The sequence below is a fragment of the Salmo salar genome, chromosome ssa02 (genome assembly GCF_905237065.1).
Source record: "Salmo salar chromosome ssa02, Ssal_v3.1, whole genome shotgun sequence".
NCBI lineage: Eukaryota > Metazoa > Chordata > Actinopteri > Salmoniformes > Salmonidae > Salmo > Salmo salar.
In genome coordinates this window covers 28005862-28031709 of record NC_059443.1, presented here as the reverse complement: position 1 = coordinate 28031709, position 25848 = coordinate 28005862, and the positions used below count along the sequence as shown (strand labels likewise).

General features: G+C 46.7%; 1 protein-coding gene across 6 annotated transcripts in view; it reads left to right on the top strand.

The window, feature by feature from the left end:
• Positions 1–25848, top strand: part of LOC106579424 (adhesion G protein-coupled receptor B1) — a 114057-nt gene that overhangs the window by 43089 nt on the left and 45120 nt on the right. For 4 of the 6 annotated variants that reach the window (XM_045701573.1, XM_045701565.1, XM_045701555.1 and 1 more), the window contains exons 3-7: positions 3339–4429; positions 19193–19351; positions 22179–22304; positions 23017–23187; positions 23744–23923. In XM_045701573.1, the coding sequence (XP_045557529.1) occupies positions 3667–4429; positions 19193–19351; positions 22179–22304; positions 23017–23187; positions 23744–23923 (1399 nt within the window). In that variant the 5' untranslated portion in view covers positions 3339–3666. The remainder of the gene's footprint in view (positions 1–3338; positions 4430–19192; positions 19352–22178; positions 22305–23016; positions 23188–23743; positions 23924–25848) is intronic. The other 2 variants (XM_045701575.1, XM_045701561.1) reach the window with 1 other exon arrangement.

The following is a 25848-nucleotide window of genomic DNA, read 5'->3' as shown; positions in this document are numbered from 1 at the left end:
GTTAGAATCACCTTTGGCAGCGATTACTGCTGTGAGTCTTTCTAGGAAAGTCTCTAGGAGCTTTGCACATCTGGAAAAATTCTAGACCTGTACTCCACACACAGAGACGCGTACAAAGCTCTCCCTCTCCCTCCATTTGGTAAATCCAACCACAATTCTATCCCCCTGATTCCTGCTTACAAGCAACAATTAAAGCAGGAAGCACCAGTGACTTGGTCTATAAAAACGTGGTCAGATGAAGCAGATGCTGAACTACAGGACTGTTTTGCTATCACAGACCGGAACATTTTCCGGGATTCTTCCGATGGCATTGAGGAGTACACCACATCGGTCACTGGCTTTATAAGTGCATCGAGGACGTCGTCCCCACAGTGACTGTACGTACATACCCCAACCAGAAGCCATGGATTACAGGCAACAAGGTGCGGGACTCTAACTCGGAAGCTTACAATAAATCCTGTTATGACCTGCGACGAACCATCAAACAGGCAAAGCGTCAATACAGGGCTAAGATTGAATCATACTACACCGGCTCCGATGCTCGACTTATGTGGCATGGCTTGCAAACTATTACAGACTACAAAGGGAAGCAAAGCCGCGTGCTGCCCAGTGACACGAGCCTACCAGACGAGCTAAATCACTTCTTTGCTCACTTCGAGGCAAGCAACACTGAGGCATGCATGAGAGCATCAGCTGTTCCAGACGACAGTGTGATCACGCTCTCTGTAGCCGACGTGAGTAAGACCTTTAAACAGGTCAACATACACAAGGCTGCGGGGCCAGACGGATTACCAGGACATGTGCTCCGGGCATGTACTGACCAACTGGCAGGTGTCTTCACTGACATTTTCAACATGTCCCTGATTGTGTCTGTAATACCAACATGTTTCAAGCAAACCACCATAGTCCCTGTGCCCAAGAACACAAAGGCAACCGGCCTAAATGACTACCGACCCGTAGCACTCACATCCGTAGTGAAGTGCTTTGAAAGGTTGGTAATGGCTCACATCAACACCATTATCCCAGAAACCCTAGACCCACTCCAATTTGGTTACCGCCCCAAACAGATCCACAGATGATTTGGCATGGGTCCTGAGATCCTCAAAAGGTTCTGCGGGCTGCAACATCAAGAGCATCCTGACTGGTTGCATCACTGCCTGGTATGGCAATGGCTCGGCCTCTGACTGCAAGGCACTACAGAGGGTAGTGCGTACGGCCCAGTACATCACTGGGGCTAAGCTGCCTGCCATCTAGGACCTCTACACCAGCCGGTGTCAGAGGAAGGCCCTAAAAATTGTCAAAGACCCCAGCTGCCCCAGTCATAGACTGTTCTCTCTACTACCGCATGGCAAGTGCCAAGTATAGGACAAAAAGGCTTCTCAACAGTTTTTACCCCCAAGCCATAAGACTCCTGAACAGGTGATCAAATGGCCAACCGGACTATTTGCATTTTGTGCCCCACCCCCAACCCCTCTTTTACGCTGATGCTACTTTCTGTTTATCATATATGCATAGTGTCTTTAACTATACATTCATGTACATACTACCCCAATTGGGCCGACCAACTGGTGCTCCCGCACATTGGCTAACCAGGCTATCTGCATTGTGTCCCACCACCCGCCAACCCCTCTTTTACGCTACTGCTACTTTCTGTTCATCATATATGCATAGTCACTTTAATCATATCTACATGTACATACTACCTCAATCAGCCTGACTAACCGGTGTCTGTATGTAGCCTCACCACTTTTATAGCCTCGCTACTGTATATAGCCTGTCTTTTTACTGTTGTTTTATTTCTTTACTTACCTATTGTTCACCTAATACCTTTTTTGCACTTTTAGTTAGAGCCTGTAAGTAAGCATTTCACTGTAAGGTCTACACCTGTTGTATTCGGCGCATGTGACAAATAAACTATTTTTTGATTTGATTATACAATATTTGCCCATTATTGTTTTCAAAATTTTTCTAGCTCTGTCAAATAGTTTTTGATAATTGCTAGACAACCATTTTCAAGTCTTGCCATAGATTTTATATACTGTAACTCTGCTCCTTAGGAACATTCACTGTCTTATTGGTAAGCAACTCTAGTGCAGATATGGCCATGTTTTTTAGGTTATTGTCCTGCTGAAAGGTGAATTCATCTCCCATTATCTGGTGGAAAGCAGACTGAACCTGGTTTCCGCAATGATTTTGCCTGTGATTAGCTACTTTCCATTCATTTTTATCCTAAAAAACCTCCTAGTCATTAACGATCACATGCATACCATAACATGATGCAGCCCCCACTATTCTTGTAAATATGAACAGTGGTACTCAGTCATTTGCCCCAAACATAACACTTTGTATTCAGGGAAAAAGTAAATTGGTTTGCCACATGTTTTGCAGTTTTACTTTAGTGCCTTGTTGCAAACAGGATGCATGTTTTGGAATATTTGTATTCTGTACAGACTTCCTTCTTTTCACTCTGTAATTTAGGGTAGTATTGTTGAGTAACTACAATGTTGTTAGTCCATTCTCAGTTTTCTCCTATCACAGCCATTAAACTCTTTAACTGTTTTAAAGTTACCATTGGCCTCATGGTGAAATTCCTGAGGGGTTTCTTTCCTCTCTGTTAACTGAGTCAGGAAGGATGCCTGTATCTTTGTAGTGACTGAGTGTATTGATACACCACCCAAAGTGTAATTAATAACTTCCCCATGCTCAAAGGGATATTCAATGTTTGCTTTTTTTACCCATCTACCAATAGGTGCCCTTCCTTGCGAGGCATTGGAAAACCTCCCAGGTCTTTGTGGTTGAATCTGTGTTTGAAATTCACTGCTCGACTGAGGGACCTTACAGATAATTGTATGTGTGGGGTACAGATATGAGGTAGTCATTCAAAACTCATGTTAAACACTATTATCTATGCAACTTATTATCTGACTTTTTAAGCAAATTTTTACTCCTGAACTTATTTAGGCTTGCCATAACAAAGGGGTTGAATACGTATTTCAGCTTTTCGAAAAAATAATTAAACTTTGACATTAGGGGGTATTATAAGTATGCGTGACAAATCTCAAATCTCAATTTCATCCATTCAAATTCAGGCTGTAACAAAACAAAATGTGGAAAAAGTTAAGGGATGTGACTTCTTTCTGAAGACACTGTATATATCTGTGTTTTAACGGAGATCAAACCAGCCTCAAACCAGCGATGCACAAACTGAGTCTGGTGGTGAGAGTATAATGGAAAGAGCTTATTATTCATGTCTTATCTTCATGATTTGCTAGTGTATTTGCTGTTATAGTGATGTGTCCTCTCAGGTCAAAATATCTCTCTTATCTTTTTCTCTCCAGGTTCGTCTGATAGTCTGGGTCGACTGACACACACAATCATGGACAGATCACTGGACCACTGAGTGCAATCTTCCTCTTTATCCTCCTCCTTCCTCCTCCTCCTCCTCTTCCTCCTTCCTCCTCTTCCTCCTCTTCCTTCCTCCTCTTCCTTCTCTTCCTCCTCATCCTCTTCCCCTGTACCTCCACCCCAGAGGCTTCAGTGAACACCCTGAAGGTCCCACCTGGTTGCCAGAAAATCAGTGAGACAGAAAGACAGATCGACGAGAGGTTACAAAAAAACAGAGGTTCCAACAAACCCCCTCTGGTCTTTCTAATTCATTTGATAACCATGACGACCACTCTTTTTTCCTCCTTACCTGGGCACCTGGTGAACCCCCAAGTCCCCCTGTCATCATCGTTGCTGCTTTTGCTGCTGTTACAACTATTTAGTCAGTGCCCGGCTGCTCCCTCAGGGCCTGAGTCAGACACCTGCTCCACTCTGGTCCAGAGCCGATTCTTCGGCCACTTCCTGTCCTCCTCCACTTTCCCCACGGCACCCTGCTCCTGGACCCTGCAGAACCCAGACCCGCGGCGCTACACCATCTTTATCAAGGTAACCAAACCTACCTCCACAACGGACTGCATTCCCCGGCAGCTCCGCACATTCCAGTTTGACTCGTTTCTGGAGACCACGCGCACCTACCTGGGCATGGAGAGCTTCGACGAGGTGGTCAAGCTGTGTGAATCTTCATCCCCTGTGGCCTTTCTGGAGGCTGGGAAACAGTTCCTACAAATGAGGAAAGGGCCACCCCGGGCCGGCGTGACGGTCACCACCCCTAACGCTGGCGAAGATGGGGAATTTAAGACAGAGTACCTGGTGGTGGGTAAGCGTAACCCCAGCATGGCAGCATGTCAGATGCTGTGCCAGTGGCTGGAGGACTGCCTGGCATCCAGCACCTCTAACAGGCCCTGTGGCATCATGCAGACCCCCTGCCAGTGCTGGGAGCCCCCTCCTCCACAGCTCAGCGAAGGGGATGGATGCTACAGGAACGGGTTCTACCTGGAGAACTGCCTACCCAGCTCCAATGAGAAGAGTGATACTGACAGCAACGGTGAGTGGAATAGTTCTCTGGTATTAGTTATGGGCATTTGTGGAAATGTTTTGGCCAACATGTGATGCCGTTTTGTCTATTGGAGGAGAGCTTGTAGGCAAGGCTTGTGGCTCACTTGGTCATCTTGTCTGTACAGCATGCCATTTCATGTTAAATGGGGGGCCTCTGTGGTCCAGGTCCATCAATGAATGTGTAGGGAGCCTCGTACTCTACCCTGTCAAAATACAATGAAACAGTTATTTAAAAGGAAAGACACAAGTAATTGACATAGCCACCTCCTGATAATTTCCAGACAATTTGAGGCAACTTGTGTTCAAATGACTATGCAGCATTCAAAAAAGTGCTCTGGCTAGGTCACAGAAAGTAGAAAGGCCGTGAAAGATCAGTAGAATGATAGTAGCTCAGAGACAGAACAGAGATGGTATAGGGTTTCTGCTGAGGGATTCTGAGCTGAATGACCTTGGCCGGTCGGCGCCGTGTCCTGTCTCTCTGTGGTTGGGAAGAGAGACACTGGATCGGCCTGAGGGAGGCTGGGACTGGGGAGGAGTATCTGGGTGTGATATGGGATAGCTGCAGGAGGAATATGGAGGGAGGTAGAGATGGGCAGGGAGAGATGGAGAGAGGGGGAACTGGATGAACAGAGAAGGGAGGCTGGGACTGGGGAGGAGGATCTGGGTGTGATATGGGATAGCTGCAGGAGGAATATGGAGGGAGGTAGAGATGGTGCAGGGAGAGATGGAGAGAGGGGGAACTGGATGAACAGAGAAGGGAGGCTGGGACTGGGGAGGATGATCTATGTGTAATATGGGATACCTTTAATGGCAGCTCAGAGCGGGGGGAGTGGGTGTGTGTGTGAGCTGGATACACAGTAGATGAGTTTTAGATTATGGGGACTGTAGCTAGCTGGATTTCTGTGTATGGCTGCTCTGAGCAGGGGCGATGCACAGGAGAGAGGCTATAGGGGCTTGGATAAGGATACGGGTCTGTAGTTGGTTAGATGTGTGATGGTGCTGTGTGATCCTGGCTCCCCTCCCCAAGGCTGGACCTGACAGACAGGCTGATAACTGAGATCTCCATCCCTGAGGGAGGCTAGGGCTACTGCCTGCCATTGGGTTGAACCATTGTTCTTCCCACCCCCCTCTTCTCCTTCTCCATCCATCTTTCTCTTCTTCTCTCGCTCTCTGCATCACTTCCTCTTATCAGCCTCTGGTCTCTTCCAGGGCCGGGACGATGCCAGATTCGCGATACATTAGTATGGAGGCAAGAAAACAAGAAAACAAATCAGATTTCACTTATTAAAGAAAACAGCCCTAATGTTGGAAACAAACATCATTATATTGTCATCCAGAGTCACATGCATTTATTTTCCAAGGTATATCACACAATATTTTACATACAGCAGGTTTTTAAATGACCAAAGAGTTAGGTCTGCTTCGTGTTTAAATCACGATACTGGTAACATCACAGCCCTAATCTCTTCTTCTCAGAGCACCCAGCCCTCTCCCTCCCTCTGCATCTCTTCCCTCCATCTTCTCCTCCATCCAGCCATCCTTCCTCTCTTTCTCTTCTCTATCACTTCAGCCTCTGGTCAAACCTCTCCCTCCCCATCCCTCCCTCAATCTCTCCCTCCCTCCCCCTAACCAGGCCTATAGGCTGATTCCAGGCTGATGGAGGAGACTCAGTCTAGCAGCCAGCCAAGCAGAGATGATGTTGTGGGTAGTATCTCATGTCATCTTCTCCCCCCGTCTCCTCTCCTCTATCTGCAACTAATGTTCCCTGTCACTAAGGCTCTCCTCTCCTCTCCTCTCCTCTCCTCTCCTCTCCTCTCCTCTCCTCTCTCCTCTCCTCTCCTCTCCTCTCCTCTCTCCTCTCCTCTCCTCTCCTCTCTCCTCTCCTCTCCTCTCCCTCTCCTCTCCTCTCCTCTCCTCTCCTCTCCTCTCCTCTCCTCTCCTCTCCTCTCCTCTCCACCCTAGGCTAGTTATCCTTCTTATGTAATCCAGATCATGGGGTGTGGTCTGGAGATACCTTACAAGACTTGGCTGGGTACATCTAGAAAGAGGAGGATTCTTCATATTATTATTCTCTTTCTACTCTTTTTCTTTCTTTCTTTCTTTCTCTCTCTTTCTCTCTGTCTCTCTCTATCTATTTATTTCTCTTTCTCAGTCTCTCTTTCTCTCTTTCTCTCTCTCAGAATAGCAGGGCCTCTGAGGTCAAAGTGAACTTTGATGATATTCCTATACCTCTCTAAGTGGCAATTGAACCCCCACTGAGCATGGGGAGACAGTCGATGGATGGATGGCTAGCTGGAAGGATGGATGGGTGGGTTAGTTGAGGATGAAGAGAGAGAAGAAAGGATAATGGATTCTGTGTGGGAATGGGCTGGGAGCCAGACTGGCTTGCTGTGCTGAGGAGGAGAGGAGCAATGAGCGGAGAGAAGAGGAGCATGAAATGAGATGACTGTTGAAGGGTTTGGGAAGTGAGCGGTTGAGACAGAAGCCTTCATGGCCCTGTCTGTCTCTGAGGCCTCACTCAGCACACAATGAATGGATCCCTGTCTATCTCACCCTACGTCTTCCCTCCATCTCTCTCTGTGTCTCTCGCTCTATTGCTCGCTCTCTCTATGGAGAGGAGAGACGTCACTTCCACACTTCCTCCCGTCCACACATCTATCCCTTTCACATGGAGAGCAGATGGCTGGAGTAGTCAGTTAGAGGTCAGACAGTTGGAGAGCAGATGGCTGGAGTAGTCAGTTAGAGGTCAGACAGTTGGAGAGCAGATGGCTGGAGTAGTCAAGTTAGAGGTCAGACAGTTGGAGAGCAGATGGCTGGAGTAGTCAGTTAGAGGTCAGACAGTTGGAGAGCAGATGGCTGGAGTAGTCAGTTAGAGGTCAGACAGTTGGAGAGCAGATGGCTGGAGTAGTCAGTTAGAGGTCAGACAGTTGGAGAGCAGATGGCTGGAGTAGTCAGTTAGAGGTCAGACAGTTGGAGAGCAGGCCATCACTGGTAGCAAAGAGGAAGAGAAGGGAGGCAGCTTTCATTTGAATGCTGGGCCTGTCTGTGTGTGTGTGTGTGTGTGTGTGTGTGTGTGTGTGTGTGTGTGTGTGTGTGTGTGTGTGTGTGTGTGTGTGTGTGTGTGTGTGTGTGTGTGTGTGTGTGTGTGTGTGTGTGTGTGTGTGTGTGTGTGTGTGTGTTGCACAGTGGGAAGACATCACGGAGCAGGAGAGAGGATTCATTTCTCACTTTACAGAGACAGCAGGGGAGGCAGTGACAAATTAAAGGAGGGATTTGAGAGACAAGGAGAGAAACAAAGAGAAAGGGAGAAGAGGGAAAGATTGGTGTGGGGACGTGAAATTGAGAAAATGGGAAGATGGGAGAAAGACAGAAAATTGACAAAAATGTTCAAGGGGACTGGAAAGGAGTGAGGAGTGTGGGAGGAGATGGGAAAAGAGAGAGGAGAAAAACATGTATTCATGACTTGCACCTTTCTTTATGGTGGTCAGATGTTAGCAGAATGCTGACGTTAAGTAAGATGAATGTGTGTGGTAGTTCCCAGAGAGGACAGCTACTTGTGCACACACACACACACACACACACACACACACACACACACACACACACACACACACACACACACACACACACACACACACGCGCGTGCGCACACACTCATACACACAGCTTAGATGTGAGGTTGCTAAACTAAGGGATATCAAACCACTGCTCCCAGAGGAGAGGGGAGGAGAGTCTTATAGCAAGTCTAATGCATTAACACCTCTTCCCACACACACTACACTACCTCTCTCTGTCTCTGTCTCTCTCCATCTCTCTCCACAGAAACACTCTCTCTCCCTCTCTTGTTGGGCAGATAGTTGTACACACTGGTCCCTCGTGACAGAGAGTGGGTGGCTGACAGAGTGCTAAGAGAGAAGCTGAAGATTGTTGTGCCTGTGTGTGTGTGTGTGTGTGTGTGTGTGTGTGTGTGTGTGTGTGTGTGTGTGTGTGTGTGTGTGTGTGTGTGTGTGTGTGTGTGTGTGTGTGTGTGTGTGTGTGGACACAAACATTTGACCAACTGGGGACATTTTGTTAGTTCCCACAAGGTTAATGTTATTTCTAGGGGTTTAGTGTTAGGGTTAGAATTAGTGTTAGGGTAAGAATTACGTTAAGGGTTAGAGATAGGAGCTAGGGTTAGGGTTAGGAGCTAGGGTTAGGAGCTAGGGTTAGGAGCTAGGGTTAGGGGCTAGGGTTAGTTTGTTGGTCGGTGGAGCAAACAGGGACTCACACACGCAGGAAGGCAGGAGAGAGAAGCTATGAACAGCAGACGAAAACGTAACTGTGGACTTTGTCCCAACACCGAGCAGATAGACTGACATTTCAAAGTCACCCATTAACTTAAGTCTGGTACTATCGAATGGAAGCACGCTATGCTAGTGAGCCGGCTTTCGACTGACAGACTGCATCCCGAATCAGGGCAGTACATGCAGCGGAACAATGGTGGTGGAACGCGGCTGGAGCCCAGGGTGAACCCTGGGATTTTGCCGGGGATTGACAGTGAGCGGTCGGCAGCGCAGCAGCTGGGGGACGAGGGTGAGCAGTCAGCGGTGGCGGCGCAGCAGCTGGGGGACGAGGGTGAGTGTCAAGGTTGGTGGCCCAGCATCTGGGGGACGAGGGTGAGTGTCAAGGGTGGCGGCCCAGCAGCTGGGGGACGAGGGTGAGCAGTCAGCGGTGGCGGCGCAGCAGCTGGGGGACGAGGGTGAGCGTCAAGGGTGGCGGCGCAGCAGCTGAGGGACGAGGGTGAGCAGTCAGCGGTGGCGGCGCAGCAGCTGGGGGACTAGGGTGAGCAGTCAGCGGTGGCGGCGCAGCAGCTGTGGGACGAGGGTGAGCAGTCAGCGGTGGCGGCGCAGCAGCTGGGGGACGAGGGTGAGCAGTCAGCGGTGGCGGCACAGCAGCTGGGGAACGATGGAGAACAGGCGGCGGCAGTGGGGGCGGCGCAGCCAACCAGTCAGAGCGGTGGTGAAGCACGGTCGGAACCGAAGGAGCAAGGCTGCGTCGAGGGGACTTCAACGGTCAGCGAGAGTGATGAGGTCGACGGGCAGTCATCCACTATTGAAGCTCGGGGCAGAGAGAGTAGTTAGCCTGTAGAGGCTCGACACCTGGTAACCCCTTCAATCACCAGGTGCACGGCTGGACATAGTCTGTGGAGCGAAAGCTGGACATTTTTCAGCAGAGCTCTGTCATTGAATTACATAGGGTTCCCAGGTGCTGATGGTTGAAAACGGCCAAAACAACGAGTGGCGCCCCCAGTTGGCTTGACCTGTGTGGGGGGGGGTGCTCCTTACCCGGCCATGGACCGCCAGCACCCCCCTAAAGCCATTAAAAAACATTTTAAAATGTGCACCTAGTAACCTGTTCAATCACCAGGTGCACGGCTGGGATGTGTACTTTGAATTTTTTTCGACCATTCTTCAGATTTTTCAGAAAATGATAAATAATACTTCCAGAGGGGTTAAAGGTCCCATATTTGGACTGGTACCCTCTCTCATCATGGGCTAGGAGCTATGGTTAGGAGCTATGGTAAGGAGCTAGGGTAAGGTTTAGGGTTAGGGTTAGGAGCTTGGGTAAGGAGCTAGGGTTAGTTTTAGGGTTAGGGTTAGGAGCTAGGGTTAGGTTTAGGGTTAGGGTTAGGAGCTTGGGTAAGGAGCTAGGGTTAGTTTTAGGGTTAGGGTTAGGAGCTAGGGTTAGGTTTAGGGTAAGGGTTAGGTTTTTGGGTTAAGGTTAGAGTTAGGGTTAGGGTTAGCTTTAGGGAAAATAGGATTTTGAATGTGACTGAATTGTGTGTCCCCACAAGGTTAGCTGTAAAAGACTGTGTGTTTGTGTGCCTGCAAGTGTGTCTGGTGTGTTTATGTGTGTGTGTGTGTGTGTGTGTGTGTGATATATCCCTGGTGTGTGTGTGTGTGTGTGTGTGTGATATGTAGCCTAGTGTGTGTGTGTGTGTGTGTGTGTGTGTGTGTGTGTGTGTGTGTGTGTGTGTGTGTGTGTGTGTGTGTGTGTGTGTGTGTGTGTGTGTGTGTGTGTGTGTGTGTGTGTGTGTGTGTGATATGTAGCCTAGTGTGTGTGTGTGTGTGTGTGTGTGTGTGTGTGTGTGTGTGTGTGTGTGTGATGTGTAGCCTAGTGTTAGCCACCAGGTGTCCGTGTGGGTTGGAGCAGGCCAGACTGTGGAGTCAGACTGTACTCTGTCTGACACCCCAGTACTGGTTGTACCGGGGCTAACGCAATGCTACAGTACCATAGCTAACTCTGCAGAGAGAGTGTGACAGTCTTGTATAGGAAATCTACTAGTGTCATATCCTGTAGAGCCCGGCTGTTCTACACTCAGTTTTAAGTCCAAGTGTGGAAGCCCTTTTTATAATATACCTTCACTGAAACACACATTTTCAAAATGAATCTTCCTATCTCTCCCTCTTCTGTCTGAGTAGTTGTTCTAGTGAACATGTTGAGGGATGGTGTCTCTCTCCTCTCCTCTCCTCTCACAGTTCCCTGCCAACAGATCCACTGCCTAAGGCTTTATTAAAAATGCATATTTTAATTAAGCAATTTTACTGCCAAATCAGCAGTTGCTACATCCATTTAATGATAAATGAATGTTATGTACCCATTGATTCTTCAAGAATATAACTTATACATGCCTCATGAGCTTAGTTCAACTGTTGTACCCCATCAGAACCCAAAATACGAGCTTGTTTTACTCCAACGATTGTAAACAACGTAAATGTAAACACACACTGTATAGCCTCAAAACATGGTTAAAACTTTAAATATTATTGATGGTCTGTCCTTGCATCCATGGCTCTGTCTATTTGAGAGAGGTTACATTTCTCCAGCCCCATCCCTCAGCTTTTCACCGAAACAGGGGCAGGGAGCTGGCTTTGTTATTGTTTCTATTGCTGATTGCTGTTTTAATGTGGGAAGATAAAGGATCAGCTGTGCGTAACTGTAACTGTGTAACTGTGTGGATAATGGTTAGCATTCGACTGTGTGTGTCTGTGTGCGTGTGTGTGCGTGTGTGTGCGTGTGTGTGCGTGTGTGTGCGTGTGTGTGCGTGTGTGTGCGTGTGAGTGCGTGTGTGTGCGTGTGTGTGCGTGTGTGTGCGCATGTGTGCCTGCAACCTATTGCACTGCTCCAGGAATTCCTTGTTGCTCTGACAGATAACTCGTCACTGCTTCCAACTAACGCACCTCTCTCTCTCCCTGTCTTTCACTCTGTCACACCTCCACATGTCTCTTTCTTTCTTTTGCTCTTTCTCTCTCACTCTATCTCTCTCTCCTTCACTCTCTTTCACACTTTTGGAAATTCGTCATGCTGTGATCTGTAGTATTTCATTTTCTTCATTTCATTGGTTTCTTTTCACTGCTGTTGGTCTGTGTGTCTCTGTGTATGTCTCTCTCTGTGTGGGTGTGTATGTGTGTATGTGTGTGCGTGTGTGTGTGTTCTCTCCCTTAAGCCACATTGGGATACGATACGAGCTGTAGCAGGGCTTTAAACGCTAGACTGAGGCTCTCTCTGTCTTTCTTCAGATTTGATGAGAGGGAGAATGAAGATGAATGTCCTCTGATCAGGCAGCAGTGTACAGTTTACTGCTGCCGTGCGCCCAAAGGCACTGCAAAATGTCATTGTGTGTGTGTGTGTGCCTTTGTCTCTCAATGTGTGTCCTCATAAAGGTTTGTGTGCGTACGCCTGGGTGCCTATGTGTGTCTGCTAAGAGAGTGTTCTAGTGCGTGTGTGTTTGTGTGTGAGAGTGTGTGTCTCTGTGCCCTTGTTAAGGATGAAGCAGCAGCTCAGTGGGATGTACTGGCTGTAAAGACTGCTTTTTTCTCTCTTTTCTGGTTGGTGATATACCCAGGAATGACAAGCAGGGGTGGTATCCTGTCACAGCGCCCGCCTCCCACACACGCACGCACGCACGCACGCACGCACGCACACACGCACGCACACACACACACACACACACACACACACACACACACACACACACACACACTCTCTCTGTCTGGTCAGAGCCTGGCAGGCCCAGGAGAAGAGCTCATTAGCACAGACATGTCACATGTGCTCTTCCAAACCAAAGCAGACCCACACAAAAACCCTAAACCATACATATACACACATACACACACACAAGCCCGCAACCATACATGTACACACACACACAAACACACACACACACACACACACACACACACACACACACACACACACACACACACACACACACACACACAGGCTCCAGGGCCCCCTCTCTCCAGCCCACCACTCTGGCAGGGGGAGATAGGACCTGAGGTTTGCCCTGACCCCCCCTTCCCTCCTCATCCACCTCCTCCTTCTCTTTCTCTATCCCTCCATCCCTCTCTTTCTCTGTGAGTCACAATGCCATCCCACGCTGTGTGGGGAGAGAAGGGCTTCAGATGTATGAAGGTATTACAGAGCGTGGTGAGAATCTACCACAGTGCACTCTGTGCTAGGAGTGTGTGTATGTGCGTGTGTTTCTCTCACTCTCTACACGTCCTACAGGGCAGGGGTACAGTAGTAGCTGTCCTTGGTTTTTTAAATCGGTAACCATTCCTTTAGAACATGTAAATGAAGCTGTGTATTGTAATGTCCTTGGTTGATAACTGTGAGACAGTAGGAGGGAGAATGACGACAGTGACACTTTCACTAGAAGAGGTACCTGGTGGGCTTCAGAACGACTTAGAGAGAACGGAGGAGGATGAGGAGAAGAGGAGGAGGAAAGAGGATTTCAGTGGTGGGGATTGTTTTAAGTCCCATAAAGCCATCTAACTCTGCACACTACACATGCACACACACACACACACACACACACACACACACACACACACACACACACACACACACACACACACACACACACACACACACACACACACACACACACACACACACACACACACACACACACACACACACACACACACACTGCCCAGGAGGAAAATGGAGGGGGGTGAGGGGGTGGGCAGTTTACTCACCATGGAGGAAATAGATACAGAGGCCCTGGCCGTAACCATAGGAACACGTTAGCCTGACACCTAGCACATCGAGGACGGCTTGTAAGTAACAACCTGTAAACAAACTCCAGCTGGAGTCAAACTGTTTCTCTTTAATTGAGTTAAGGTCAAATCATCTGCTGCTTTTCAGACACAAACAAGATGAAAACAAACATTTTCTAGATGAATTCAGAACCAAGAAAAATGTATTGTTTTCAAAACTAAAGTGTTTATTATTGACAGACAAACAAGTTTGTGTGTGTGTGTGCGTGCATGTGTGCGTGTCTGTGTGCATGTGTGTGTGTCCGTGCGTATTCGTGCTCCTATATTTTCGCCCACAACGATTTGCTAGCCCCTTATCAGAGCAGGTGTTCCTGCTCGAAGATGGATGTGTCTAGAGAAAATAAGAAAAGTCTGGTAACTTCTCCAACTCCCTCCCTCTCCGTCTCCCTGTCTGCCTGTCAGTCTGATAGAGAAAGTAGAATAGCCGCCATTTGATCCCTACCAGTCAAAGGACTTTTTGAGCTTTTTCTTATCGCGCCCTCTGAAGTGAAGCATCCATCTTCCGAATAGAAGTGTCTGCCTGACTGACCTGCACCTGAGAGCACACAACCCCTCCACCTGATAGGTATTTATAGACAATAGGTCCATTCAGCCGGACTAATGGGAAGGTAAAGGCTGGAGCTGGGCTCACAGGTTATGTTATGGCTTTAAAGGGATGTTGTGGTTTAAAGGGATGTTGTGATTTAAAGGGATGTTGTGGTTTAAAGGGATGTTGTGATTTAAAGGGATGTTGTGGTTTAAAGGGATGTTGTGGTTTAAAGGGATGTTGTGATTTAAAGGGATGTTGTGGTTTAAAGGGATGTTGTGGTTTAAAGGGATGTTGTGGTTTAAAGGGATGTTGTGATTTAAATGGATGTGGTTTAAAGGGATGTGTTAGGTTGATGGTTAGAGGAGGTTCTGTTTTGTGTTGTAGAGGTTGGAGCTGGTAACTGTCAGGGTGTGGCATGGAGGGGCAGATGTTGGGGTAAATTCCATTATTCAGGAAATGAATTCAAAATCCAATTTGAAAATGGAAAATAACTATTTATTTTTAATGAGGATTTTTCCATTGTTGAATAGGAATTTCAATTCCTTTCCTGAACAGAAAAGCGATTCCAAACGTGGTTGTTGACTACAGTATGTTGGTTAAAGTTATCAGGGGTATAGGACTAAATAAGTTGGAACGGAAGCACATGAGGGTTAGAGGGGACATGGGGTTAATGCCACCATTGACCTGGTAGGGGTTAAGGTTGGGAGCTGGAACTGAACGATAGGGGGTAATGACACCAGAGAGTTGAGGATGGGAACTGAAGGATAGGGGGTTAGATAGGGTAGGGGGTAATGACACCAGAGGGTTGAGGATGGGAACTGAAGGATAGGGGGTTAGATAGGGTAGGGGGTAATGACATCAGAGGGTTGAGGATGGGAACTGAACGATAGGGGGTTAGATAGGGTAGGGGGTTGTGACATCAGAGGGTTGAGGATGGGAACTGAACGATAGGGGGTTAGATAGGGTAGGGGGTTGTGACATCAGAGGGTTGAGGATGGGAACTGAACAATAGGGGGTTAGATAGGGTAGGGGGTTGTGACATCAGAGGGTTGAGGATGGGAACTGAAGGATAGGGGGTTAGATAGGGTAGGGGGGTAGTGACACCAGAGGGTTGAGGATGTGAACTGAAGGATAGGGGGTTAGATAGGGTAGGGGGTAATGACACCAGAGGATTGAGGATGGGAACTGAAGGATAGGGGGTTAGATAGGGTAGGGGGTAATGACACCAGAGGATTGAGGATGGGAACTGAAGGATAGGGGGTTAGATAGGGTAGGGGGTAATGACACCAGAGGATTGAGGATGGGAACTGAAGGATAGGGGGTTAGATAGGGTAGGGGGTAATGACACCAGAGGATTGAGGATGGGAACTGAAGGATAGGGCGTTAGATAGGGTAGGGGGTCTTTTTTTTAAACATTTTTATTTTACCTTTATTTAACTAGGCAAGTCAGTTAAGAACACATTTTTATTTTCAATGATGGCCTAGGAACAGTGGGTTATCTGCCTTGTTCAGGGGCAGAGCGACAAATTTTTACCTTGTCAGCTCGGGGATTCGCTCTTGTAACCTTTCGGTTACCAGTCCAATGCTCTAACCACTAAGCTACCTGCCGCCCCTGCCGTAATGACATCAGAGGGTTGAGGATGGGAACTGAAGTGCATGGAGTATAATGTCACCACCAAACTGGTAAGGGTGTTGATGTGGTGCTGGGAGGTTTGAAGTTGGAACTGAAGAATAGGAATGTTAGATGGGGTTAGAGGGAATAGGCGGTAATGTCACCATAGACTGGGTAGGGCTGTTGACATAGTGCTGGGAGGACACCTGAGTTTAAGCTTCCTGGGCCCAGAGGGAGAGGAGGGAGGGAGGGGGATCGATAGGATGGGATTGTGTGAGTGCTGCTGTTCAAATATTTATCCAGAGCAGGATACTGACTGACTGACTGACTGGAGGCACTGGATTATACCTGCTGGATGCAGCCTATAGCACTGTCTGAATGAACACAAAAAGATGGAGAGAGAGCGAGGGGAAAAGGAAGGGAGAGAGGGCGAAGGAGAGGGTAGGAAAAAGGGAAAGAGAAAGAGATAGAAAAGAAGAGAGAGAGAGAGAATGAGGGAGAAGGACAAATTGTAATGTTGTCATGGCTTGCCAGAATGTTGTCTTAGTATCATTGACCTTTACGTCATTGATGATGAAAGTGTGTTATTTACATGTGGTTGTTCCACTGGATATCATAAGGTGAATGCACCAATTTGTAAGTCGCTCTGGATAAGAGCGTCTGCTAAATGACGTAAATGTAAATGTAAAATGTAATTACTTTTTTAAAGGAAAATGCACAGGTTGTTCTCACTGTCTCTCTATCTCTTCATGTATTAATTGTCAATGATGTGTGCTCTCATGTGCGCACAAAGACAATGTAGAACATCTAGCAAACTTTACACATGAACTATCATACAGTATATTCCCCTGTCTCCCTCCTTATCACTCTGTCACTTTCCTTTTTCCTCATCCCCTACTACCATCTCTCTCCTTCCCTATCTCTCCCTTCCCCCTCTCTCCCTCTCCCCTCTCTCTCCTTCCCTCCCTTGCTCTTTCTGCCCCCCCCCCCCTCTCTCTGTGTGAGTGTTATCTCCAGCCTGCAGTTGACTGCTTCTGTCCTCTGGGTGTCAGCACTAGCCGTGTGATAGAGCTCAACCATACAGCCGCTCAGCCCAGACACTAATCACACAAGACTTGTATGCACACACACACACACACACACACACACACACACACACACACACACACACACACACACACACACACACACACACACACACACACACACACACACACACACACACACAGCCACACACACACACACACACACACACACACACACACATGCAGCCACACAGATATGTACACATAATACTCACACGCCTATATAGAGTAAATTCAGGGAAACTCACACCGTCGTTATTATGCTCATACGGAGATACACAACTATCAGTTATATTTATTATGCAGTCTTTACCCTTTCAATCCTTCCCTCGTTCTCTCTCTCTCTCTCTTAAGATAGGGTTACATTAGCTGTATTGATTGTAAAGGGGTGATTTTCCAGGGGGTTGGAGAGTTTGCCTGGTATTGATGATTTCAGTTGGAGCAGGAACCTGATATGTAATTGGAGATGCCAGTCCAGCCGTTACAGTGCTCCAAATGGGAGGGGAAGGTGACTTTCAGAAGAAGTTAACTACGAAAGATGGACACCCATGCATGCATGCACGCACAAATACACATACAGTACACACACTGCAAACTGTACTACGTATATTTTAATGAGTGTGCATGTGTGCTTGAGAGATAGGGGAAGGAGAAAGTACAGTATGAGATTTGGAGATATGTAGAGAGGGAGGACAGAAGAACAGACAATAAGAGTGAGGGAGGACAGAGGCGAAGAGAGGGAGTAGAGCGGAAAGAGGAGGAGAGAGAGGAGGAAGTTTTAGTGTGATGAAGGAGGGACTGAGACTGCAATGGGTTTAGATACACAGGGCTGGGTTAGGCTGTGCTGGGCTGTGCTGTAAAGCCCAACAATTGAAGTCCACTGATTTATTAAGAACATAATGAAATGTCCTTGAGGACAGAGAAAGAAAACTCTGCATGATTCTCTCCCGTCCTCTTCCACCCTGCCTGACTGGGATTATTAGACAAAAAAAGTTCATCCTCTTGTGTTGTTTCTTTCTTCACTCTCTACCCCCCTCTCTCTCTCTCTCTCTCTCTCTCTCTCTCTCTCTCTCTCTCTCTCTCTCTCTCTCTCTCCTCTCTGTCTTTCTCTGTCCAAAACGTTTATTTGACAGACACACTTCCCTCCACGGAAACAGCACTCTCTCATTCTCTCTGTATTCATAAGCTGCAGCATTTCATCCTAAAAAGGCCAAAATGGTTTACGGGGAAGAGGAGCTGAAGGTTATTTTACTATAATTTCACCCTCTTCATTTGCCCCTAGGAGCAGTCAATGTGCCACAAAGCATTCATTTTTAAAATGGCATTGGGTGGAGGGCTTTTTTAGTGCACATTTAAAATTAAGTGTGTGTGTGAGGGGGAAGGTACTGTACTTGTCATTGTTTGGGTGGGTGCTTGACTTTGCTCTGACTGGTGGACAGGGTGTTTTGGTGTCGTGCTGTTCATCAGGGTTATTTATTGTCCTCCCATTGGATGTTTTGGTGGTTTACTGTTAAAGCTGACTGGGATTGGATGATGGAGATGGACTCTGGTCACAGAAACTTAAACAAATCCAATTTCACAGTCACAAGTAAACAATCTGGCCTCAGTCGGTCATCCTGGAGAAAACAAATGGGTATTGACTATGCTCAGTGGTGCATGGTCAACAGCTAAATTCAGAAACAATATTGAGGCTTTTTTCCATTTAAAAATATGATTCTCTGTCCTTAGATTGTGTGGATGGAATTCATTTAAAACATGGATTACCTGGGTGTAAAACATTTTAATGAAACAGTGTCTCTCTCTCTCTCTCTCTCTCTCTCTCTCTCTCTCTCTCTCTCTCTCTCCTCCTCTCAATTAACTGTTTCAAGTGCTCTGTGCACTTCAAGGCCCTCCCTTCCTTCTCACCCCACCCCGCCGGTTGCCCTGAGGAAACTGATTTGCGAGTAATTAAAACTGTGTGTCTGGACGTCATCCAGCATCATGTTCTATTCATGCAGATTAATACATATTTGTGGGGGCATGTGGGAGTTGAAAGGCATCTGTCTGCCCCATTAAACATTCATGAACTATAGGACATAGAGAAGACACACAGGCGGTGTCCCAAATGCTACCCTATCCCTTATATAGTGCATTACTTTTGATCAGGGCCCAGTGCACTATATAGGGAATAGGGTACCATCTGGGATGCAGCCTTAGAGTAGAAGACCATTCAGCTGCTGCTATTTACACGCTCCTCTTCCTCCTCCTCTTCCTCATAACTGCAGGCACATCTTAATGGAGCACCCTCAAATGAGAATTGCTGGACAGGGATTCTGAAATGACAATGACATTTATCACTCCTGTACACCTTTATGTTTTAATTTAAAGGGATGTTTCCATGAAAACAGTGGCTAACTGTGTGTGTGTGTGTCTGCCCCTACAGGTGGCTGGAGTGTGTGGGCGGAGTGGGCGGAGTGCAGCAGTGACTGTGGTGGTGGCGTTCAGACCCGGAGCCGTACCTGTCAATCTCCCCCGGAGGAGACATACCTGTGTGAGGGAGTAGTGGAGGAGGGAAGGCCCTGTAACCCTCAGCCCTGCAGTGGTGAGCTTGACAAAGACATTGCCCCGACCATGTGTGTGCGTACCTGTGTGTGTATGTGTGTGTTTGTTTCTGTGTGTAAGTGTGTGCATGCGTGTGGATAAGTGCTCACGCACGAGTGGGTATGCGTGTGTCTGTGGGTGTGCATTAGTGATGTGCGGGTTGACTCATAACCTGCGGTCCCTCTAGTTATATCCCTGTAGTTATATCCCTGTAGTTATATCCCTGCAGTTATATCCCTGCAGTTATATCCCTGTAGTTATATCCCTGTAGTTATATCCCTGTAGTTATATCCCTGCAGTTATATCCCTGCAGTTACATCCCTGCAGTTACATCCCTGTAGTCATATCCCTGCAGTCACATCCCTGTAGTCACATCCCTGCAGTTACATCCCTGCAGTTACATCCCTGCAGTTACATCCCTGCAGTTACATCCCTGCAGTTATATCCCTGCAGTTATATCCCTGCAGTTATATCCCTGCAGTTATATCCCTGCAGTTATATCCCTGTAGTTATATCCCTGTAGTTATATCCCTGTAGTTATATCCCTGCAGTTATATCCCTGTAGTTATATCCCTGCAGTTATGTCCCTGTAGTTATATCCCTGCAGTTATATCACTGTAGTTATATCCGCGGGGCGGGCGTGTTTAGATCATGAAATATTGTGTGGATGAAGTGCGGGTGGGTGGCAGATGGGTTGAATAAAGATAAAACAATAACTTAACAAATCCATAAATGTATAATTTGTGTGTAATTTCTATCTATAGGCTATATTTACATTTTTATTTCATTATTTTGGGCTATCTGGCATTAGTGCCCAAGCCTAAGCTTTAGGGCCTAACTATACACGTGCCAAATAGTCTATACACCAATCACCAAATGTTTTTGGGAACGGGCAGAAAAAGTTAATGTTGATCCCTGGAGGCAAAATGAACAATGTCAGAGTTTAGTGTAATTCAATAAGAGAAAAGCTGCAAAAAAGAGAGTTGAAAATAAAGAGAAGGGATGGCCAGAAAAGTCATGTTTGGGAAAGATTTGGTGAAGTGGTAAAAGAGGATGATAGCAGTGCTGGCGATGTTATGTGTGATGATTGTGAGGCGCTATACAAATTCAACAGTCACAAGATGGGGACTTCAAATAGGCCTATGGCACGTCAAGGGAACTGTTGTCAGGGATTTCTTCGTCGGAGGACGATATGGCGAAATCATCATCGGAAAATGAGGACCAATATGCAGCAGAGTTGAGATGGTTCATTTTGAACTTTTAATAAATTCCAAATGAACATACAAAATAACAAAAACGAACACACGATTTACAGACAGTCCTGTTAGGCTTACACACGCTAAACACGAAACACGGAACAATCTCCCACAAATACACAGACAAACACACCCAACTAATATAGGACTTCCAATCAAAGGCAACACCACACAGCTGCCTTCAATTGGAAGTCCACCCCAATTAACTCAACATAGAAACAGATCAACCAGACTACACATAGAAATACATCAACATAGACCATAACTCAAAACCCGGAAATAATAAATCAAACGCCCTCCTAACTAACACACCACCCTGAACCACATAAAACAAATACCCTCTGCCACGTCCTGACCAAACTAAAATGACAATTAACCCCTATACTGGCCAGGACGTGACAACTGTAGCCTTCTGTTCAGATGGGTTAAATGGAAACTGAAATCTGGACACTGACTCTAGGTCTACAACCTCTCACATACCCTTGATATTAACTCCTGCAGAATTAAGCATTTCTTGCAGTAAAATGTTACACCAAAAATATGATTTCTTACTTTGAGCATCTTGAGAGAATGTACAGTCAGATACCGTCTGTAGAGATGCAATCTTTATTATCATCAGTTTTCACAGCCCAACCTACCAAAATGTCGTAAATTATAAAGCAGGAACATATCTAAATCAGGCAAAAATAAATCCTGCACCTCCTGTGTCAAACAATTTCCATCGTCTCTGACTGTAGCCTACAGCGCATTTTCTATATTAGCGGGTTAGGGACGGGTGTGGGCCTCAGATTTTCACTTTATCACATACAGTCGGGGGGTTGCAGATGGGTTATTAGCAATTGCTGGTGGGTGTGTGTGAAGAAACAGCTGACCTGCGCACCACTAGTGTGTATATGTGGGTATGTGTGTATGTCCTCCTCAATCTAAATATCTATGTCTGTTTCTCTTTGACTCTCTCTCTCTTTTGTTCTTCTTCTCTCAATCTCATTTCTCTGTTATTTCTCTCTGTACTTTTATTTTCTCTTGTCCTTTATTCCCTCCACTCTCTTCCGTCCAACAAGTCATTATTGTGATGTAAGGAGTACATGTTGGAAAGGGGACTTTGATCGATGCTGTTATTTAGACATAGTCAACCTCTCAAGGCAAATACAGAAGGATAACTCTTAAGAAAGAGGCTGAAGAATCCCTCACACTGCAATGTGCATATAATCCATTTTATAGAAGTAAGGAGGATGTGTGAATAGGGCTTCCAATAGCTCTATATCACTCTTCCAGTCTTCATAACTATAGATGCTTTGATAGATTGTGATCAATGTCAGAAATCCATGTTCTTATTCCATCTGTTCGTGAAATAACAATCACGGTTCCAAAGACAAAAAAGACAGCGAGACACACAGTAAATACACAAAAACAAAATCACACACCACACCTGGTTTTCCATTACAAAATTCCCAAGTTTGGCTGATGCTCTTCTGGGTGACCAATCACGTCACGGTTGTGTCCTAAAAACTAAATGCCATTGGTGGTTAAGTTGCTAACCCCTCCCCCCCTGGCCTTGCCCCACCCCTCTAGGCAAAGGCCGTCATCTCACTCGCAGCCAATCACTTCGCTCCGTGGACAGCCGCAAGCGCGATGGCGGCGGTGGCGAGGTAGACAAGACACGAGGCGGTGGCGGCGGACAGCAGGCCCCACAGACAGGTAAGACAACAAGACGCAGAGGGAGCCCATGCATCAGTCTCTAACAGCCGCTTGGGTCGCAGACCACACAGGACCACCTCCTACCATTATAGTCTGTCACTGCACCAAGGCTATAGCAAGCTATCCCTGAATCCCTCCCTTACATAGGCCTGTACATCCATCAAAATCTCCCAAACTCTTTCTTGCCTAAGTGCCACGGCACTAATTCCAACATGGACCCTGAATAAATCGAGTGAAACTGTTTGCTGTTTTGTTGTTTTGTGAGGTCATGAATGTAGCCGCTATACTGGAGATTGTGTCCTGTCTTGAAAAGTGGATAAGTCTCCGCTGAATTAGAGAATCAGGTCCCCCCTCACCCCTGCTTTCCCCATTGGACAGCCATGACTGACCAGCTTTTCCCATTGGTCAGATTAGGCTTGACTGACTGACCGGGTCTACTGAATGCATTGGGCAGTCATGGCAGCCAGGGAAATGATTGACATATCCAGTAACCAATCGCATTGCCTTCCCCTGTATGTCAAGTCAATGCTAAGGATATGGAATCAGAGCCCAGAGAGCCTGGCAGCACAGAATCTCCCCTAAGCCAAACCATGCCACGCCCCTTCCTATTTTGGCCAATGGGAGGCTGTTCCTGCATGATAATTAGTTTCGGCCCTTCTCCTCCCCCCTCCACCCTGGACCATCCCTCCCTCCCTCCCTCCATCCCCCTCAGTGGACCAGGCTGTGTCAGGTGAGGAGTGGTCGTCGTGGAGTGTGTGTTCGGCCACATGCGGTGAGAGCTGGCAGAGCCGCACGCGTTTCTGTGTCTCCTCCTCCTACAGCACCCAGTGTAGCGGCCCACTCCGAGAGCAGAGGCCCTGCAACAACTCTGCCGTCTGTCCAGGTAAGCTAAGCCCTCCCCTTGCCTCCTTGCTGCCCTTCGTCTCCAGCCCTCTCCTGGCTCCGCTCACACATACAAGCCATCCTCTCTCTCCCTGAAGATCTCTACTCCTTCTTCCCACTGAACAACTCCATGGCCTGGATGTCTATAACCCTATACAAAGTCTCTTTAGAAGCCTCTGCCTTAGAGAGATGGGCATGGGGCTTACCTGCTGAGCAGCAGAATAGGTATTCTGATGCCCAACTTCCTGGTGCTGTCTTTACAGAACCTCTCTGTGCAATGCATCCTGGGGCTTCTCTTACGTAACAGACAATAACACTCTAGACCAGGACTTTAATATGGAACTGTGCAGGTGAATACATTTAAACACTGAAATAAGGTCAGAGTAGTCTATACAGGAGAACCACGCAGGCACTGAGAGAAGGATGTTTGTGACGGCATTATGGCAACAGGCTGGTTTGTATCATAGAGTGTTGGATGTTTAAGTGTTTTGGAGTTGTTGTTGTTGTTGTTGTCATGGTGAAGGTCTGTGTGGTTCTCTCTATAAATCATACCCTAGCCGCTCTGATTGCAGTGCATGGGACTTGGGATGAGTGGTCACCATGGAGCTTGTGTTCGTCAACCTGCGGCCGTGGTTACCGGGATCGTACGCGCAGCTGCAAGCCCCCTCAGTTTGGGGGAGACCCCTGTATGGGGCCGGAGAAGCAGACCAAGTTCTGCAACATCGCTGTCTGCCCAGGTGAGATTACACAGATTTCTCACTGGATTCTTACTCATCTGCGTTTGAAATGGCACCCTACAGTATTCCCTATATAGTGCACTACTTTTGACAACTTCAGTCATCATGGCAGTCACGTCTATAGTTATGTAGAGACAAATTATACCTGAGAAGGTCATGTGAAAAGGTTATTGTTTATGCATGAAGGATGAATAAAATCATGTACAATGTGTGTACGGTGCGTTATGCACACAGAGACGTAGACAAACTAATACAGTTGAAGTCGAAAGTTTACATACACCTTAGCCAAACCCAATTCCTGACATTTAATCCAAGTAAAAATTCCCTGTATTAGGTCAGTTAGGATCACCACTTTATTTTAAGAACGTAAAATGTCAGAATAATGGTAGAAAGAATGATTTATTTCAGCTTTTATTTCTTTCATCACATTCCTAGTGGGTCAGAAGTTTACATACACTCAATTAGTATTTGGAAGCATTGTCTTTAAATTGTTTAACTTGGGTCAAACGTTTCCGGTAGCCTTCCACAAGCTTCCCGCAATAAGTTGGGTGAATTTTGGCCCATTCCTCCTGACAGAGCTGGTGTAACTGAGTCAGGATTGTTGGCCTCCTTGCGCGCACACGCTTTTTCAGTTCTGCCCACAAATGTTCTATAGGATTGAGGTCAGGGCTTTGTGATGGCCACTCCAATACCTTGACTTTGTTGTCCTTAAGCCATTTTGCCACAACTTCGGAAGTATGCTTGGGGCTATTGTCCATTTGGAAGACCCATTTGCAACCAAGCTTTAACTTCCTGACTGATGTCTTGAGATATATAATATATCCACATTATTTTCCTGCCTCATGATGCCATCTATTTTGTGAAGTGCACCAGTCCCTCCTGCAGCAAAGCACCCTCACAACATGATGCTGCCACTCCTGTGCTTCACGGTTGGGATGGTGTTCTTCGGCTTGCAAGCATCCCCCTTTTTCCTCCAAACATAACGATGGTCATTATGGCCAAACAGTTCTATTTTTGTTTCATCAGACCAGAGGACATTTCTCCAAAAAGTATGATATTTGTCCCCATGTTCAGTTGCAAACCGTAGTCTGGATTTTTTATGGAGGTTTTGGAGCAGTGGCTTCTTCCTTGCCGAGCGGCCTTTCAGGTTATGTCGATATAGGACTCGTTTACTGTGGATATAGATACTTTTGTAGCTGTTTCCTCCAGCATCTTCACACGGTCCTTTGCTGTTGTTCTGGGATTGATTTGCACTTTTTGCAACTTTCACCTCTAGGAGGCAGAACGCGTCTCCTTCCTGAGTGGTATGATGTCTGTGTGGTCCCATGGCGTTTATACTTGCGTACAATTGTTTGTACAGATGAACGTGGTACCTTCAAGCATTTGTAAATTGCTCCCAAGGATGAACCAGACTTGTGGAGGTCTACAATTTTTTTTCTGAGGTCTTGGCTGATTTCTTTTGATTTTCCCATGATGTCAAGCAAAGAGGCACTGAGTTTGAAGTTAGGCCTTGATATACATCCACAGGTACACCTCCAATTGACTACAATGATGTCAATTAGCCTGTCAGAAGCTTCTAAATCCATGACATAATTTTCTGGAATTTTCCAAGCTGTTTAACCTCTCTACGGCCGGCGGGACGAAATCGTCCCACCTACGTAACAGCCAGTGGAATCCTGTGGCGCGTTATTCAAATACCTTAGAAATGCTATTACTTCAATTTCTCAAACATATGACTATTTTACAGCATTTTAAAGACAAGACTCTTGTTAATCTAACCACACTGTCCGATTTCAAAAAGGCTTTACAACGAAAGCAAAACATTAGATTATGTCAGCAGAGTACCCAGCCAGAAATAATCAGACACCCATTTTTCAAGCTAGCATATAATGTCACAAAAACCCAGAAGACAGCTAAATGCAGCA